The sequence below is a fragment of the Chelmon rostratus genome, chromosome 24 (assembly GCF_017976325.1).
Source record: "Chelmon rostratus isolate fCheRos1 chromosome 24, fCheRos1.pri, whole genome shotgun sequence".
In the NCBI taxonomy this organism is placed as follows: Eukaryota; Metazoa; Chordata; class Actinopteri; order Chaetodontiformes; family Chaetodontidae; genus Chelmon; species Chelmon rostratus.
In genome coordinates, this window is record NC_055681.1 from 10,478,115 (window position 1) to 10,491,104 (window position 12,990).

The 12,990-nt window shown below is 44.9% G+C and overlaps 1 protein-coding gene across 3 annotated transcripts in view; it reads left to right on the plus strand.

Annotated features, from left to right (window-relative positions):
• LOC121627265 (E3 ubiquitin-protein ligase Midline-1-like) overlaps nt 1–12,683 on the plus strand; it is a 57,075-nt gene extending 44,392 nt beyond the window's left edge. For 2 of the 3 annotated variants that reach the window (XM_041966081.1, XM_041966080.1), the window contains exons 4-10: nt 2,920–3,027; nt 4,739–4,887; nt 5,472–5,599; nt 6,643–6,786; nt 9,848–10,009; nt 10,244–10,451; nt 10,542–12,683. In XM_041966081.1, coding sequence (XP_041822015.1) covers nt 2,920–3,027; nt 4,739–4,887; nt 5,472–5,599; nt 6,643–6,786; nt 9,848–10,009; nt 10,244–10,451; nt 10,542–10,890 — 1,248 coding nt within the window. In that variant the 3' untranslated portion in view covers nt 10,891–12,683. The remainder of the gene's footprint in view (nt 1–2,919; nt 3,028–4,738; nt 4,888–5,471; nt 5,600–6,642; nt 6,787–9,847; nt 10,010–10,243; nt 10,452–10,541) is intronic. The other variant, XR_006008016.1, reaches the window with a different exon arrangement.
• The last annotated feature ends 307 nt before the right edge of the window (nt 12,684–12,990 follow it).

The following is a 12,990-nucleotide window of genomic DNA, read 5'->3' on the forward strand; positions in this document are numbered from 1 at the left end:
ATCTCTGATCCTTTCCTAACACAAAAGCACCAGAAAAAAGAAAAACACTCCACTTTCAAAATCAGGAATGAATAAATGATGCAAACACGGAGGGGCAAAAAAAAAATGCTTGACCTGTTTTTTTTTTTTTCCTCCAGTGCATTATGGTCACAGCTACACACTCTCTACTATATTGAAGCCCGAAAATAGCTCGTGGAGTGTGCAGCGATAGCACGTTGCCTTCAGGTGAGAAAAGTCAAGTAGAAGCACAAGTAGAAGATGGACCATCCAAAAAAAAAAAAAAAAAAAAAAAAAAGTGGTGATCAAGAGCCAGAAATAAATGCACGAAGTCACACAAACTTAGTAAATGATGCTGTTTGACGTGCACATGCAGCTACACATGAGAGGGGTCGCACGGTGAAAGCTCTGCACGGGCAGCTCTCTGAATATTTCAGATTACGTAGTCCAAAGCTTTCTGTATAAAAACTGGATGATGTTCAGACTTTGAAAAGTTTTTTGCAAATTCCATGGATGGGCAGCTCCTTTAACAAGAATTCTGCCCACTGCTTCCTGCCAGCATCGAGGGCAACGAGGGGGTGGGGAGTGCAAACGGAGGCGAGCGGCTTTCTGAAAAGGACTCCACTTCCTCCGAGTCGCTGTCTGCGCTGCGGTGCAGCCGTGCCCGCAGTTTAATGCTCTTTTCACCACACCGCGTCAAATCCCGGCATCCTTTTTCAGCTGGCAACATATGTCGGCTAATGGGCTCAAGATGCTGCTGTAAGAGTCTGACGCCACCTAATATCTGCACCCCTCTCTGACTCATCGTGTTCAAATCAAAGCGTAATTTGATAGTTGTTTCTAAAATGCAATAACTGACTATACTTGGCATGCTGCTCTGCTCGGAAAATCAATACTCGCGCAGTAGCAAAAGCCTCCCTTGCGGAAAGTTTGGTTCACGTGCTTTTACAAGAGTTGAGACACCCCCGAGGACCGAGTCGTGTGTGTGTGTGTGTGTGATTCTGCGCTTTAATGAGTCACTTAATGTAGCTGCCAGGGTACAATCTGTCAAACTGATCATATGCTCCAGAGGGCTCTGCCCACAGTCATTAGATGCTCCACATATTACATGGCACATGATGTACTCTGGTCACAAACTGTCTGTGTTTGTGCGTGATGGTGCACCGACTAGTGCGTCCCAATTTAACCGTTTACTCACAGAATGACGATTATTATGTTTGAGGCTACGAAATGGCCTTCCTGGAACGTGAAAATACATTTTCTTACCAGAATGCGTAAATTTGGAGGTGGAGTGGCCGCAGCCTGCGTTTGTGTGTGTGTCCGTGCAGCCTTGTGGGCGGTTGTTCCAGCCAGATGAGCAGTGTCACCCTTACTCACGTCGAGTCCTTGAGATTAACAGTCGGGAAATGTCGGGGAGAGTCAGAGCTCCGGTGGAAACTAATGTCTGTCTCAGCCAAGAAAGAAACCCAAACTTTCACTCCAGTTCCAGTTTGGTTTAATTGTCATTTATAAGTTCTTGGAAACTCATAAAAAACCCACAAAAAAACAGCGAAATAAGCAAAATCTGCTGCAGGCCAAAAGAGCTGGCTTTCAAAAAACAGATGAACTTCATTGAGCATGTTTGTGGTCTGTATTCAGAGAAAGAAATACCCCCACGCCCCTTCTTTAAGCTCTGTATAATATGCTAATTGGTGTGCAAACTTCCACAAATACACAACATATACACAAGCTGTGGCGGTGCATGTGCATGTCAGGTGTTCAGCTTAGCATGCCTCACATGCTGCAAGCACTGAGCTGGCAAATAGCTGCGAAATTGTTCCTGTTGGCAACGCCATCCCAGAAAATCACGTAAGTGCCGCGCTGGAGTGCAAATGCAAATGACTCCCAGTGATGTCGTCATTAAAGCACCTGTCAACACTTGCGTGAGGCTGTCTGAAGAGATCTCTCGACGGCTCGGTGACGCTCGCAGCAGCGTCAAACCCGCAGCCACAAAAGTAAATACGCTTTTTAACAAGTTGCAGCACCAGGTTTTGTGTTCTGCAAGAATGCAACACTTCTTAATATTGATGTCCCACTTGCATTAAGTATGACAATGACTTTGTTTCCATAGTTCATTGAAGTTAAGCTTTACTTCTTCATGTTTGGATCAGGACTGCACTTGTCATTCGGGAGACAAACACACATGGCCTGTGCACACACACGTGTCAATTTTTTTCTGCAAAATCCTCATTCAAAGACAGAGAGATGAACTCGTGCGATGCAGCGCAGTGACGTCAGGGAGCTCAAACTCACTGTTAAACCTCTTATGAAGAAACTGCTCCAAAAGTCTGATAACGTGAATCCGAAAGGACACATTTTGGGATCTGCGGGGGCTTTTAGATTAAAACTGGAATACATTTTGTTTAAAAGCTACATTAAAACACTGAAGCGAGTCATAAAAAGACGATGGCTTTAACCGATCCTGTGATTCCAACACAATTGTGGACTTGTCTCGGCCGGTTTGACAAACTGGTGAATCCAAGACGAAAATTTATTTGGTCTGATCACAGCATCAGGAGCAGAAACTGCAGAAGCTACGTGATTCTGGCCGGGACATGGCGAGTATCTACCTTCTAAAGAGGAAAATACAAACTGATTTGATTTCTTTGAATATGGGTTTCAGTGGTTAATGTGTTAAGTGCCAAATGTCTGTTTTCCATCTTGCAGAGGTTATATATGGTGCACTAAATAGTATAGTTCTTCAGCATATTGCTGGGTGTCATAAAAATAATATGCCTCCTCTTCCTCGAGAGCTTGCTTCCTGACAGGAGGGCCTCGGCTGACGGATGGAAACGACATCCTGTCCTTCCTCCGACACGATGTGGCGCCTGGCATCCATCAATATCTTTGTTTATCCAATCCCGTCTGTGACTCGGTTCTCAGGTGAACGCGTCCCGTCAGGAGGGCAAGCTCCTGGAGGAGTGCGACGTCCTGATCGAGATCATCCAGCAGAGGAGGCAGATCATCGGCAACAAGATCAAGGAGGGGAAGGTGAGGTGAACGCGTTGATAGCAGGTAGCATTCATCTTCCCTTTTTCCACACCCGCCCTTCACTTCACATCCTCTCACCTTTCCTTACCTCTGCCGGGCAAAAAAGAAGCATCAATCAGAATCTTTCAAATGGTGAAAAACTCAAATTCGCAGCCCATTTTAAAGCTGCTGATGCAGCTGTTTGTCATTATGCTCCTCCACCACTAGCAGCACATGCTTTATTGATGCTTAACATTAGTTGAGCCATGTGGTGTCACTGTGAATTTGCATTATTCCTTAATCACTAAAAATGATTTTTCCTTCCATTAGTGCACCATTCCAGCAGGTATAACGATCATCGAGGGGCAAATACTGTCTGCAGATGTAATTTTCCACACTCATATGCCTAATAATATGATATATTCAGCGGTGCATAAAATGTAATGTGCATATGTGGTACAATCTGGGTGGCAAGCATTCGCAATCCAAAGGTTTGCATTGCCACAGCTGAGCGTCGTCACCTTTGTTCGAACACACGCGTGCACTCGAAACCCTCCAGGCTACCATCAGACCCCGTTTCGTGTCGAGTGCGAGACTTCGCCGCAGCCCCTTGACCTGATCCCTGCATGGTGAACAGACGGCGGACTGCTCAGCCGCTGAAAATGCGAACCCTTTGACGCACTCCTAACAGACGGCGAAAACAGGCCGACTGGTCAAGAGTAGATCCCGGAGCATATGGGAGGTCGAGTTTACTTGTGCTCTAAACCCGCATGATTTTTTTTTTCCTTTTCATTTGTGTCTAATGAAACTTGGAGGGATTTTTCAGCAGAGATATTTGCTTTTAGGCTGATAGATTTCTCCAAATTGCTTTTTGGTGGAGCGCAAGAACATAATCAATAGCAACCCAAGTCCCTGCTGTCTGCCTGCCTTATGTTCTTATTCTTTGGACATGATAATGACTTGCACATTTCAATGGATTTGGCCTGAGATTACAGTGTTTTAGGGTGCTTTACAAGCCAAACTGCTGATGAAATGTCTTTCGACCTCAATTCAGCCACTGACCTCAATCTGTCTCTAAGTCTCGGCTCATGCTGTCGGGAGAGGGGGTGACACCGAGGCACAAAAAAGGGGAAACGAAAGATCAGATTTCGGGGAATAGAATCGTTGACTCAGCAAGAAAATTCAGCATCAGCAGGTGCATGGGAGGAGCTTATCTGGTGCAACATGTGTTTTAAGCCACTTTTTCAACAGAAATCAACTTTCGTATGAGGCCTGTGATCACACCCATGGTTTCTATTACTTGGTCTCCATTCATTTACCTTCACAGCTCCAAAAGAAGCAGGGTTTCTGAACAAAACCTCATCGGACAAGAAAAAAGAGAGGTCAAAACAAATCAGCTTCTGACTTCTAACTTCAGTAAGATAGGATGCATTTAGACATTTTGCTACGATTTACCGTTTTTGATGTTCATGCCAATGAACACAACACAAAGATGAAGACTGTATGTGCATCAGGCAACTCTAGATTTGACCTTTTCATCTATGGGTGACTTCATCCATCTCCTTGTACCCATAAAACCCTACAGTTTGGCGTAATTTGTTGTTTTCAGGGCTGCTTATGTTCTCATCCCTAATGATCCATGACATCTTAATCTGGATGAGGACATTTTCACGCAACCTTGTTTTGGCTATTTGATCCAGCCTAACTGTGCCGACTTTGCTGTTCTTTCCAGGCGCAAAGGCTCCGGAAGCTCGCCCAGCAGATCTCCAACTGCAAGCAGTGCATCGAGAGGTCCTCGGCCCTCATCGTGCAGGCCGATCAGACGCTCAAAGAAACCGACCACGCTCGCTTCCTGCAGACAGCCAAGAGCATCAACGAGAGGTCAGACCGGCCCCACACGTTGGAATTCTTCACCTTAGCGTGCTCTAGCTTTAGGGAGAGGGCAAAGAGTGCACACATAGATGCTGAGAACCAATTTGAGAAGCTTGTGTACTTGACTTCCCCAACAGCAAAGGCAAGCAGAGAGGGAATTTAATCTTTTATTTAGCCTAATCTTATTCCACTCCCTGCTTAAGCTCTCTGACTAATTGATTTAGCAATTGAGACCAAAACCCGGTGTCCAATACGGGCATTATCAGGAGAAACAAAGCTGAGCGATATAAAAAGAAATCATTACCCTTTAGTCCTTCACACAAAAGTTGTCTTTCAGTCCGAATCTAATCTGCACAGCCTCACTAATTAGCCGGCTGATTTTTTTCAGATTTAGTATTTTAATTTAGCAACTGTTAAGACTGTATATCTGTGTTGTTCATCAGCTAAAATAATGCTGAAATACCTCATTTCTCTTGGCGTAGCTTAGCAACTCTCATTCACTGTATGTTCCTCAGTTTGTCTTTTATTTGAAAGGCACTAATTGCTCAAATAAAGTGTGAAAAGGTGTTCTATTTTGATTGGTCATGATCCAGGGTTTCCATGGCGACTGCATCAACCCAAGTGCTCATCCCCGAGATACATCTGACGGACACCTTCGACAACTTCGCCCTCGACTTCGGCAGAGAGAAGAAGCTGCTGGAGAGTCTGGATTATCTTACTGGTAAACATTTGGGATTTCATCAGCCTTTTTGTTCAGAGGGACATTTATTGATTCAACTCCAAACAGTTTATTTATCCCTGTTTATACCTGAAAATCAGACAGCAGTGCACCATCGTGTGCGGTAACTACCTTTAATCCAGTTCGTCAACCATTACCTCTAATTAGGATTCTATTCCCGCTTCGAATTCAGATTTTTTTTTATTAAAAGCCTATTAAATCCAAAATCAATTTTCAACATTAATTTCGGATGTCCGCTTCATCAAAATGCCACCGCGTGAATTCTGAGCATCGCCGGGGACAAAAACAAGGCACCGTGTGCTGAGGACGTGGAGGTCCGGGGAGACCGGCTCGCTCGTATTTATTCGAGGCGATGCATGAGGGTTTCGCTGGAGGGCCTTTTTGCTAAGTGAATCAGCCTGAATCACTCCACTGTGTGCAGCCACTCATGACAGAGCGCTCGGGAGAGGGCGAGAGTGACAGACACAGAAAGAGATAGGAACTGGCTTTGCAATCAATTTGAGCTGCGCCTTTGTGTCTTTGTTTCTTACCTCAGTCCATTCTCTTTCTACGTCAGGCTTCATGCTTTGGAGACACAAAAAATAATGTCTTATTTATTTCCCTGTCGTACAAAAACAACTATAACTCAATGGAGTGCACGTGAATCAAAAAAGTGAGCGTTAGAAAGCCAATTTATCATGTCTGGTTATGCAACAAGCCACATTTGTTCCTGCTAAAAAGGATTGAGGTATCAACTCTTCCCGCTGTGTTAATGCGTTTCTGAATATTTTAGTCTTTCTCTCCCGCGTTGCTTTTAATGCTCAACCTACCAGTCTACTGGAAAGAACATTTTAAATCCTGCGTGTAATGAAGCCTTTGCATTCATAAATTGAACCAAATGAACATGTACAGGGTTAATTGGGGCTGCTGTGTTATAACAACTGACAGTGTTAGCGCTTTGGACAGTCGCTAATGTAATTTGCAGCTGTGTTGAGTTGGACTGCAGCATCTTGTTGGTTGACGTTTCTCATTTCATCCCCCCGCAGCTCCAAACGCTCCGTGCATCAGGGAGGAGCTGTGCACGGCCTCCTACGACACCATCGCGGTCCACTGGACGTCCGATGATGAGTTCACAGTGGTGTCCTATGAGCTCCAGTATGCCATCTTCACAGGGCAGTCCAACATTGCCAGTAAGTACACGGGGCTGGGAGGGGATGTTCGAGTCCGATAAGGTTCGGGCGAGGCATGGTGCATCTTGAAACACAAATTAACTGATTGAAATCATTTCTAGTTGTGGTTGTAGCTGCAGTTGAAGAAACTGAAGTCATGTGGTGGGTGTTTTTTTGGCAATTTTAGCAACCTGGTGGGAATTTTGGATGAATCCTGAATGTTAGATACCACTGACAGAGTAACACGCACTCCCGGATGGAAACTGGCAGTCGTCTGACTGAATTATGAAGTTAAAATGCAATGGTGATTCCTGCAGCTGGAGGAAACAGTGTTCAGACCCAGCTGACCCAATAAATAAAGCCTTAACATCCTGCATGTACATGCATTTCCAAAGGTTTGTTATGCATTTACCATTTCAATCCAATTTACAGACCTGAGATCTGCTCAGTACAATCATGGTGCTCTGCAGTGGCCACTAGCTCCCCTAAGGCAGCAGGGAGTTTGAGTGCTTTTCTAAAGGCTGCGATAACAGTGGAAGTGAAGCCTCCTGAAGTGAAGCCTCTGGCCTTTATACTACTATCAACCCCCACATCAAATGGCTGTAGCTCGGGAAGGAGAATAAGATTTGACGATAGCGCGGTGGAGAATTCGCACCGGGCGCCGAGCGCTCAGTAAAAAGACGAGACTTCAGTGGCTCCACTGAGTTCGTGTGTCTATACATGCGGGGCGTTTAGGTTGAGCACAGAAGAAGAGAGATGTCACATTAGGAGGGATGGCAGCTGTAAAATGATGTCAGCGTCACAGACACACGCGTACAACGTCTTGTAGTACAAGACATGCAGTGTACGCACACATGCCGTGCAGACAAGAGCACGAAAATCCCGAGCACACTCCAGTGAGCAACAGCTACGAGGAAGAAAATGGGGTCAGGACATCTGGAGACGTGCTCCCCTGCTCCCTTTCAATCAAACTGCCTTTTCTCTGTCAAATAGATTTACCTCACGGCAGTAAAACGCCCACGCGCTCGCCGTGATTTCTCCGGACAGTGACCTGTTCTGCTCACGCAGGCGCAATCGGGCCGACACCCCTGGCACACGGGTAACGTCCGGATGAGTTCGGCGTTGCAGGGCCATGATTGGCTTCATCAAAACCACAGTAGTTTTAGTTAATAATGTGCAGATTTCGGTCGGCTGAAGAGTAGGTGAGGTAACAACACCTTTCACTTTCACTGTATCCTGCTGTCTGCAGACTCATGCCATGTGCAACATAAAATCAGATCACTGTTGCTCAGAGGATGACTGAAAAAGGACAATTACTGCCTGAGTTCTTTATTAAAATGACTATATTTCGTTTAGCTGCACCAGAATCAAATTGCTTCTCTTATGTTATTTCTGACAAACCTGGAGTTACCACCAGTAACCACAGGTGTCGCCAAATCAACCAGGATCATCTGAAGGATGACAACTTTCCTCCTTATATCCCTTCCCACCTTTGCAAGGCTACACATCCATCATTGCCCTCTCATTACTTCACCGTGTGGCATGTTTCGAACCAGCAGCCATTAAACGAATGTGAGATCCACTTTCCTGTCGCTTTCACGTCCCCGTCTCCCCCGGTTCACTGCGACGCTGTGAGCTTTCTCACCTCCTCTTTTCACATTAAATAACGTCAGAGGCGCCGCCGCCGGCATCAAAGTCGCACGCCAGCAAATTCCCCCCGGAGCAATTCAGATGACTCACTCTTCAAGAGGTGGAAGGCGTCTCACGCTAATGCAATAAAAACACAACAACAACATCCTTAACCCCCGTGCATAATTGTTCAGTACAGCCCTCTGAAGTGGATCTCCTGTGGGAGATTTGTGTTAACACGATAGTGACATTTGTCTTAATCCATTTTAAAGGATTAAGGTAAATGCTGGTGTTGCGGTTGGTTGGAGCTGCAATAAACGCAGACTCATTTTAGTGTTTTTTTGGGTCATAATTCTCAATATTTTTATTGCATCGCATTAATATATTTGCAGGTTGGCAGGTTTTGACTCCCCCAAAAATTAATTGTCTTAAAAAAAGAAGCAGAAACTAGCTTTCTGACCGATTTAATGAATTCATTTAAAAAATAACTTTCAGTTTGATGACTTAAAGTCGATTGCAATTAAGATTTTTTTTATATTTATTATTTATGTCATAAATTATATCAGATTCTAATACGTTTATGTGTTTAAAGGATAGTGCAACCACCAGATGATGATTATTGCTACTCTGCTAAGCTAATTACCTTCGGCAGAATTGGACCTGTGTTTTAATTGTCCGGCATCATTATTGGAATTTACATTTTGAGAATTGTGCTTAAATACCAAGATGTCAGTTAATCAGTTCACATGTTTTTAATTACAATCAACAGGCAGAGAACAGTCAGTAGATTTTAGCTTTAGTGAAGGCAATTCAAAGGCGAATTTGGTCAAGTCGGCAGGTGTTTTTGCCAGGAAGGGTGATGAACAGGGCGATAACACATCTTTATGTGACATTGTAACATTAAAAGGAAAACTGAGGGTGCTCACTGTTGAAGATTGTTTCCCCCTGTGGGTGGTAAACAGCGGCAGTACAGTGGTAACTACCTGCTAAAGCCCCCAGGCGAACGAAGCCACGGCATGGGAGGAAAACACACACACACACTCGCTCAATCACACACTCCTGCCTGAGGAGGCGAGTCCTGAAGTTCCACTGAATAAAACACACGCCGGAGCAGAGAGAGCATAGTGCGGCCGCGATGCTGTCGAGGTGCGAATGGCTTCCTCTTGTGCCTCTTCACACGCTCTCACCTGTCCCCGCCGCCGCAGGCTCACACACAGCCAATCATCGTCCTTTCACACAGCTGCACATCACTCCCCTCTCCGAAGCTTTTCACTGAAGGGTTTTCCTCCTTTTGGTTGTTGTTTATCTCGCGCTCAAAGCTCCTGGAGTTACAATCAAATGTTTTCCACAGACTAAATAAAACACATTTTCTCTGTCTGCTAAAAGAGTCACTGAATTAAGTGACTGCACATTATATCATCCCTTTCTCGCCCTCCTCCCCCTCCCCTCTCAGGTCTGTGCAACTCACTGGAGAGCTGGATGATTGTTCCCAACATAAAGCAGAACCACTACACGGTGCACGGTCTGCAGAGTGGCACCAAGTATATCTTTGTAGTCAAGGCCATTAACCAAGCGGGAAGCAGGAGCAGCGAACCGGGGACGCTGAAGACCAACAGTAAGCACAAGACGCCTGAAAAAGAACACCGCATGGGATTGACATTTAACAAAAATTCATGTATAAACACCCACACAGAGGTAGCTTTATTGATTTTTTTTTTCCTATCGGCAAATATGAAATTCAATTAACTGAAAAGAAATTAGCTGCTCTTCAAAGAATGTTGCCTTTTATCGGTCTGAGTACGTTTCAAAATCAATTTGTTTTTCCCGCTTCCTCCTTCTCCTCCGTCAGGCCAGCCGTTCAAGCTGGATCCCAAATCTGCCCACAAGAAGCTGAAGGTGTCCCACGACAACCTGACAGTGGAGCGGGACGAAACCACGTCCAAGAAGGGCCACAGCCAGGAGCGGTTCACCAGCCAGAGCAGCTACGGCGTGGTGGGGAATGTCTTCATCGACAGCGGCCGCCACTACTGGGAGGCTTTAATTGGAGGGAGCACATGGTGAGTTTTATTGTACCATGAATTTCTAGTTTATGTAGTCTGAGTGAAAGTTTGTCGCATCCGATGACGGAATCTCCCGCTCCGCCTCAGGTACGCTGTGGGCATAGCCTACAAATCAGCCCCCAAGCACGAGTGGATCGGCAAGAACTCGGCCTCCTGGGTGCTCTGCCGCTGCAACAACTCCTGGGTGGTCCGCCACAACAGCAAGGAGCTGGCCATCGAGCCCTCGCCCCACCTGCGACGCGTCGGGGTCCTGCTGGACTACGACGCCGGCTACCTGACCTTCTACGACGCCGTGGGCTCCCAGCACCTGCACACGTTTCACGTCTCCTTTGTCCAGCCCGTGTGTCCCGTCTTCAACGTGTGGAACAAGTGTCTGACAATCCTGACCGGTCTCCCCATCCCCGACCACCTGGAGGGGCTGGAGCCCCAGGACTGAAAACTGCCAACAGACAAGAATAAATCAGCATTAACTGCTCTTAACTTTTTGATTTACCTAAATTCAATTCTGGTCATGTGCACTTTTTTGTACCCAGAGGCAGTCACGAAACGGCGAGTGAAACAGCAGCTAGCGCGCAACTGCAGCTTCGACATGCAAAGTGAGGCGTTATTCCATCAAGCTTCTCAAATTCAGAAAAGCAAACATAATGCAGGCTCATGCTGTCTTTGACTCTCAGGCTCAGTGAAAAGTATTCGAGATGGGTGACGGTGGAGCTGGAGGCGGTCCAGAAGAGACCAAATGGACTGAGCTGAGCCAGGAATTCCTGCTCTGGGGCCCGTGTTTGTGTCGCTGCATCGAGGAAACAAGCCACAAATCAATTTCTAATTTTCACCTTATCAGATATAGCACTTTGGAAATCCCTGAAAGCACACACACACACACACACACACACACACACAAACAGACACACAAACACCTCCACTGCATACAAACACACACAAACAAAAAAAACAAGTGCAAATACACACACCCCACTCCGTCTTCAATCAATCACAGTTGCTGGAAAAAGCAGAATATTAAATGTATATTTTGTAAATTTAACACCCCTCCCACCCCCCATTGTCCCCTCGTTCATTAAAAAGAAACCAAAGTAGCCATTGCCGTCTGTCCAGATGTCTTTACATAGATTTAATTTACTTAAATAAAGTTAATAAATGCTGAATTATTTTTAAAAAGTGGCAGAGAGGACTTAATTAGCACGATGCTAATATTAAATGCAGGATTCCCTTAAAGGTAGACCTTGTTTTTGCACATTGTTCATACTTTATTCATAGTTTTGTAGCCTGAAAATCTAACTCTGGTGCAATTAACATGCATTCATTCATTCATGTGTCATGTTCTCTGTGAGTTATCGTGCTCATTTCCTTTTTTGGCAGCCGGAGAAGTCCCGCCGTTCTGATGTGATGTGTGTGAGTTGTGTAGCCCCGGGTTATTATTGGAGCTGAGGGGTAAAAAGCTCATTTGCGTGTGTTTTTCTTTTTTTTCTCTCTCTTTTTTTCTATTTAACAAGCGAGACCTGTTTGTTCTGGTGCGCCAACACTCCAGAACCATCCACACGCTTTTAACAAAGAGCGTTCTTTCGTTTTACCACCAAAAAATTAAAAATTTTAAACGTCTTTTTCACATTGGAGTCTTTTGTTCATCAAATCTACGTGCAGCACATTGAAAAGGTTGAATTACACCCCTCCTTCACTTTGCACATCCATGCACAGGGAGCTGCCCTCAGACTTGTTGCACATCGCTCTTCACTGATTGGCTGAGTCTTGATTTGAATTTTCCCTCCTTCCTTGCTATTTTAAAAGGGGACACAGCAGCCTAGAGATTTGGACATGTGATTCTCAAAGGTTTAGATCCTAACAATGGAATATATCCACATGCGATAATATTGTTCTGTGTAATAATGTTTAAGAGTGACAAAAATGGCGCTCCTCAGTGTAAATACAGAGATCTGGTTATTGCTTTGTTTCAATACCTGGTACACTTAACAGTCTGATGAGAAATAGCAACCTGCTCTTTAACTCTGTGTTTCCTCAGCAATTAATTGAACTGTATGTTTTCATTGTATCCGACGCGAATACGTAGTGCTTAATTTAATGTTCCCATTTGAACTTTATGACCATGGTGTGACGTGCGCTGTCTCTGTGGACACTTTTATCTTTTATGGAAAAACAGGATATGAGTGCTTGCATCACTGTCGTCTGAGATATGTCTATGAAAAGGTCAGAAATAAACGTTCCTTTTCACGTTAAAGGGCTCTCTCTCTCTCTCTCTTTCTTTTTTTTCGTAGCGGTGTGAGAATGTCAAGAGCCGATCTCATAAAGCGGGACGGGGTGAAATGCCAGGAGCCTTTTTTTTTTTTTTTTTGGCAGTGGGTGAACAAATGAAGATCACACTTTGAGAAGATTCAAGTCATCCTAGATTCAATATATTATGGCAGACTATGGCATTTTGGTCCGAGTAAAGTTACTGGTGACCTTCAGGGAGGAAGTGCAGTCATTGATGTAAGCGTGAATATCTTTTCCTTCTCAGTTACTTGCC